Below are 6796 nucleotides of genomic sequence, written 5' to 3' on the forward strand. Positions count from 1 at the left end.
AATGAATAGGCAAATGAGGAGACTGTTCAAATCAGTGAGTATTTCTGTCTGTAACATGAAACAAATCTGACATTGATCTTAGATGATATTATAGGTATGTTCAGTTTGATTTACTGGTGTGTATCGAGTCTCATTGGTATGCAGCATATGATTACTGCAGGCTACACTATGCGATGCGTTTAAAGCCGGTTCGTGACTATTCATTTGATCTTAGTATTAGTGTCACGGGTCATCTTAGCTGTTTGTTATTAATCTGTCGATATCTTAAGATTAATTAACTTATACATACGTGTCGATAGATAAATTGCACTAAGTTATGACATCTAGTTATGACGGATTTAATTACATTTTATTACAAAATGATAATAAAAGCTGAGACAGCGGCATCTTAGAAAAGTTTTCATTTATTCAACACAAGAGTTTGCCATACCCAAGAAATATTCATTAATTATTTATTCAATAACAATTATTTCAAATGATAATGTTGTTAAGTGTTCAGGTTATTCTAATATAACGGTTATTATTCTATTAGGACGGCCGTAAGACAGCGTAAAATTTAAATGTGTCCCGCAGAACTAATTAGAAAGTCCGTTATTATATTATACGATGCGGCCAAAGTCAGCTTTATAGACTGTGAAACAACTCGAATATTGTACCAAACTATATCTTTGAGTGAGCCTGTAATGTGTACCTATTTTAATTTTATTTCTGAACAAAAGTGGGTAGATAGGTATTATTGATTAAACTTGAGTACTTTGTATGAGTTTATATAGTTACTATGTCATGAGTATGAAGCAATAAAAGTCAAAATAGAAAATATATTTATTTTACAGAACATACAGTTTCAAACGTGTCCTTTTCTGATACAATCAAAATAACAATTATTAAGTAAAGTTCCTGAATTCTATTACACTACTGAATCATGCGTTGATTTTGTTTGCTGTGTTATACTGCTTCCACTCAAAACACGAGGACTTTTCAGCAAATCCTGAAAAAAAAACAAAGATAGGTATTTGAAATCCCGAAGCATCAATTTCTTCACAAAGGTTCGTTGTAAAGATATTTTATCTATGTATTTAACGTTATTGATTAATTAGATATTTCTTATAATGGTTTAAAACCGTGAAATACCTTTCTGTCAAAATGATCAAAATTCTAATTAGCTTAGTGAAGGTTCTTGGTATTCTCGCAAGGTTGTCTAAGTACTCGTACTTATGTTTCTCAGAAAGATTAGCAAGTATAAATAAAATTATTTGCTAATTTTGAATAATGAAAACGGAGGATTATAATTCGATAAAATGCTACTCAAAATTATATAAAAAAGTTTTTTTTAAAACATATATTGTGTCACATGATTATCTAGTCAGATATTGTATCCCACGTCTGTCACAATGCGACATGCATTTTAGAGAAACTTAATAATCCTAATCCTGACATGGGCCATCAAATTATCAGATTATTCAGCTCACAGTTCAGATTTCAGCCGTTCATAGTGAACTAAGGTCATATCGCATTGGACTTAATAACTGACAACACAACACAACCAAAGGCTAGTAACTGGCTATCTAACTTTCTAAATCCTTGTCACTCCATTATTCCTTGTAAATTCTCGGAATCCCACCGATTTGAGTAACACTCTGTGTATAACCACAGATTACCTTAATAGTTACTTCGGTATTAGGCCGAGAGCTCTCAAGCTGCGTAACAACTAACAATGGCGGTACTCGACATGACTGTCCATTACGGTCCACTTGTTTGGCAGCTTTCCAATAGAACTTTAACTGCGACATGCCGGCGTGATCGTTTATACCGCACGTGTTTTGCAAACGTTTAATTGTAACTAGTTAATAGATTTTGGGCACTTTTTGTGTATCTCTTAGTTTAGTTTTTACACGATTGCTACTGTGATTTCATGATGCTATCTATTCATTGTACCTACTCTAAGTCTAATCTGATACAATGGAGCTGGCTGTGAGATTGTTCGAAAGAGTTACCGCGCCCCTGGTACATAAAAGGAATACGAAGGAACACGATGGATTTTTAGTCAGTATAAGTCTGACACTCCCTCACCGCTGCTAACCCGCAGCGGGAGGGGTCATTTGATGATTTTTGCCATCGATAAAAAAGAAAATAAAATGCAGTGGACTACCATCAGACCCTCTGTAACTTAATACATACTCCGTCTTACTTTCCTCAAAGTTACCTTCATTAAATCTCGGTTTACTTGCACAAGCAAAGTGTTCGGCTTACTATGCATCATGGACACATGCAACGTCGGATAATATAATAAAGCGCAGATGTGTTTTATAGAGGTAGTAAACTTGCGCTACTGGGCGGACAGTACCATCGAAAGTATGGAAAACCAGACTTTATGCCGAAAAGACGTCTATGTAGCAATTTCTAGAAAGACTTCGATAATTTTCACGTAATAAAATTCATAAATTTGACTCATCGCCTCAAGTAATTTCACATACAACATATATTAAAAAAATATATACAGTAAATTCATTTGGTATGGTTGTGAATGACTGAAAGCTCCTTATTTTATTTTTAGAAAACTGGCAGTAGGTAATAGTGACGAGTAAATGATAAATGCGATGTTGAATAATGATCTTCATCACACTGCAACGTAAATGTTTGCTCTTCCTGTTCTATAGGATTACTATGAATACACTGTTAACACGTGCCGAATAAAGCTGGAGTCAGACAATCGTTATATTTTGCATTCGGTTGATACCACTGTGGTAACAGCACGTGACACATGACACAACTGCCTGAATTCAAAGATTATGAAAATTATTCGATACATTTAGGACAATTTTTTTAAAAGGTTCATCAATTTAATCAAAGCCCTGCTTTTTTGTCAAAAAAAGTTCTGTATATTAAGGGTGAAACTAATCCTGTCAACTAAGTAAAAATGCTAACTCAGATATTTTATGATATAACCTAAGTACAGGTAGTGGTTTAACAAAACGTTTGTTTGTTTTATTGAATTTTGGCCCATTTATTGAGGAAAGTTATAGGCAATTTTTCATCCAGGTGCACCTGCACTGATTAGTTTTTAAGAGAAGTTGATGAAACTGAAGACGGAAGATGGTTCAATTAATATAATGTAATCCAAAGAGCCTTTGAAAATTACATAGGTAGTGTAATATGCATTACACAATCATCAACATTAATAATTCTGTAACTACCCTAACAGGCAGGTAATGGTAATAGAGCTACGAGATATTGGAGACAATCGAATTAGATATACTATAAATGATGTAGGCTCAATGATACCTGAAACACATAATTACTTACAAACAGACGTTAATTAATTACCTTTTGTACTAGTTGACACAGCCGCTTTAAGATAAGTTTCTCTTGAGCACTACAAAGCTCTTTGTATTTCATTATCTGTCAAGATCTAGCGCTGACGGCGAAGTTATTACATTTTCGTTAAGAATGTAAAAAAATAAATACACGTGTCTTGTCTAGCTGTGAAAAAATCTTCTGTCTATCTTTTCTGTTGTAGGTATCTACTACTTAAACTAAGAATGGAACTTTCTAGAACTTTTAAACTAGTCGAAGTTCAGACGCCCTCACACTTTGATCACATACGTATTAAAGTGATATATCTACGGCTTATCGACCCCACTATCGAAGTTCAAGTTATCCCTTCTTGCAGATAAAGTTTGGAGCGAATGCAAATTTACTTACTTTAAACGCTTGTCGAAATTTCCGTGACATTAAGCTGTAAAGTATCGGGTTTGCAGCTGTGGACATGTAACCGTTGTAGCATAGATAGTTGATTACTTTCCACACCTGAAATAAAAATAGTTTTATTTTTAGACTAACAGTCATTGGCTCTGTGGCTTAAAATATATGTGGGTGTATTTTTGTGACAGTTAAATATGATATATTTCTTTTCGCAACATTCTAGTTTTGCTAGAAATATTTTGGAGAAATACTTAGTGTCGTACCTATTTCCAGACATCAAGGTAAGTACATTTAAGCAAAATCTTAATTTGTAGCTCTTTATCATATTTTATGCATAGGACAAAAGTTTTAAATACCCAATTTTGAGTGTAAAGTTTCTGTATTGCTATATTCTTGTGGAAATTTACATTTTTATTGCGTCGCGTTGTTATAAAGTGAGATTAAGCGTACAATGTTAATAAAGAGTTTTAATGATTTATTCCTCCAGGGATGTGGAGCAGACGTGCAACAATGATAGTTTGTGCTAGTTCTCTATGGATTCAAATGGCTACACAGAAGTTGGTTTTAAAAATACGTTCAGATTACTTTGTAAATATTCATACTTGAAATACATTCAATTGATAGCGTATTGGAAATCTACCTACATAATACAATATTTAAGCCAATGTTTTGAGGTAAATGACTTTCTTAATCAATAAGCTTAACTTGAAGTGATAAGAGTTGGAAGCAGGTCAATCATACTTACATTATAATAATCTTCGTATTTAAATTTTGGCAGCACCGTCATTACGCGGAAAATGCAATAAGGCGCCCACGAGAGGAAGAAAGAGAAAGCCACCGCCGCTGTAACAAAAAATAAAAATCTGAATGATTGAGTAGGTCTAGTAGAATTGATGATCATGAGAACAGCTTCCGAATTACTAAGAATATATTTTAATTTAATTTATAAGAGACATCTTACTTTTTTGCATATTCATACTCTCTATTTTGACTGATAAATAATAAACATTGGGGATTGAAACTTTCGGTAAGTTATTATAAGTAGGTATTGAGCATAAATGTAGTAGATATAAGTACCATAATTGCCTAGTCGACCTAATCCAATTATGAGAACAAGAATGGAAAATTTTCACGTACTCTGTCTGGCTTGATTTCATTCTTATAATGTAAGACTTCTTTTGGAAGCTCTCTTCATAACTTTGGTTGTTTTTCTACCGTCAACCAAAGGTATACCTAGCAACTCCCATTTTATCAAAAATAAATCAAAATATGTGCCTGCCTATGTACATTTTGCTGAGTAAAAGCGAAATTGTTTTTACCCGTTACTTCTTGTGTTGTATGTATTCCAAATATTATTCCCCAAACAAGAAAGCGGGAACCCTAAGGAAATTAAGATGTTCCAACTTTGTCCTGTAGACGAATCCCTTGTTACAGGTGTAAGCATACATAAGTGTTATGTGCTCCGGTAAACGCTTTCAAAGAAACGAGGTATTGCGACAGCTCTTCTCAAGTATTTCAATAAAAACATAATTAATATTGCCTTCAATCATCACTACGTTATCTAAGAAAAGCTGTGAATTTGGATTCTTGATTAAACATACATATATCACTGTTTTTTCATGGAAGCGGCCGCTAAATCGACGCCTGATGGAAAGCGATTATCACTACGCAGGGGAGTCGAAAGTGCGGTGCCGATAAAGTTTTTTCGAGATCTTACTTTTATTATTGTTATAATATCATCAAAATGTTTTTGTACCTACTACTTTATTTTATGATACTTAAATCTCAACAGAACAGTCTAATTAAAAGCTTAAAACGTTTCTTAGAATGAAATCTTGTGTACATTCTATTGTCGCACTTAGCAGTTAGTGTTTTGTGTCGCAAGGGAATGAACTTGCTTGCCGAGCTCAACTTTAAGTACACAAGATACATTGCATCCATTTGCACGGACTGTAAGCGAAGTAATTAACACCAGTTTGTGCAGGCATTTGCACAAAACTTTGTTAATAAAATCAAAACAAAAGATCCAACAAGAGCCTCGAGGAAAAACGGTATCCATTCCTTTAATTTCGATTGTAAATAATTGTAACGCAGTAAACGTGTTCAAAGAAGCTTCTAGGAACTTGACGAGCAAACATTAATATTAACTTATTTGCTTGTAGTTAAGCGAATTCTTAAGTGCTGTTGTACTTATTAAATAAGTATGAAACACAAAGACCGTTAAGTAATATCTCATTGAAAATGCAAATAGTAGGTATTTTGCGTGGGTTATGTAACTGTATCTAAAAACAGACTGTAATTGAATAAAACAAACTTAATATAAAGCGTACTAACCAATCATCTTCACCGCCTTGTCTCTGTTCTGTTTGCCCACCACGGGACTGCTGCGTAGTTTCTTCTGTGCCGACTTCAACTTTATTGTCATTTTAATATACAGGACCAATATCGTTGTCATTGGTATTAAGAAGAACAGAAATATCTCGAAGGCAACCACGATGCTCACAGTTTTTGTCAACGTGTAGTAACAAAACACGTACTCTTTTCTCTCCAAAAAGTCTATGTAAAATGCATCTGGGATACCGAAACACAGCGACAGAGCCCATATCACGCCAACAATTTTGAAGACACGGGAATTTAATGTCAGCTTTTGTCTCAGGAACGGTTTCGTCACTATTATGTACCGTTCTATCGTGAAAGCGGTAATGATGAGAAGACTGCAGTTACTGAGGATGTCCCATAACACGAAGTGTATTCGACATCCAACTTCGCCCAGAGGATAAAAATCTGGTACAAAAATGACGTATATTTCTAAGGGGATGAACAGTGCGGTGAGAAGGTCTGTGATCGCGAGGTTGGCGAGGTAGCAGTTTGTGGGTGTTCTCATAGTGCGCTCCCGTGCGATCACAGCCAGGGTGCACACGTTGCCGATCACGCTCACCACCATGAAAAACCCCAAGATGACGCTCACAACTACTTTGACTGTGTAGGTATCTTCTAGAACGTGTCCATCATCGTAGAACGCCATACCGAGAGGCCCGAAGATCGAGAACGAATTGTTCTCGAACTCGCTGTCATTTAAAAACGACATTTATGT

General features: G+C 34.8%; 1 protein-coding gene across 1 annotated transcript; it reads right to left on the reverse strand.

Moving 5' to 3' along the window:
- Positions 1 to 810: 810 nt before the first annotated feature.
- LOC110371660 (neuromedin-U receptor 2) lies at positions 811 to 6796 on the reverse strand. Its single transcript, XM_021328010.3, has 4 exons — positions 6037 to 6796; positions 4448 to 4545; positions 3703 to 3807; positions 811 to 988 (listed from the first exon to the last, which is right to left on the reverse strand). The coding sequence occupies exons 1-4, from the start codon at positions 6788 to 6790 to the stop codon at positions 908 to 910; spliced, it is 1038 nt and encodes a 345-aa protein (XP_021183685.1). The 5' UTR covers positions 6791 to 6796; the 3' UTR covers positions 811 to 907.

This window comes from Helicoverpa armigera, chromosome 13 (assembly GCF_030705265.1).
Source record: "Helicoverpa armigera isolate CAAS_96S chromosome 13, ASM3070526v1, whole genome shotgun sequence".
Classification (NCBI taxonomy): Eukaryota; Metazoa; Arthropoda; class Insecta; order Lepidoptera; family Noctuidae; genus Helicoverpa; species Helicoverpa armigera.

Coding starts and splice junctions, on each gene's coding strand:
- LOC110371660 (XM_021328010.3), bottom strand. CDS start 6,790: ATGTCGTTTTTAAATGACAGCGAGTTCGAGAACAATTCGTTCTCGATC. Junction 4,546..6,036: donor CAAGGCGGTGAAGATGATTG/GTTAGTACGCTT, acceptor TTTTTGTTACAG/CGGCGGTGGCTTTCTCTTTC. Junction 3,808..4,447: donor AATACGAAGATTATTATAAT/GTAAGTATGATT, acceptor TTTTTATTTCAG/GTGTGGAAAGTAATCAACTA.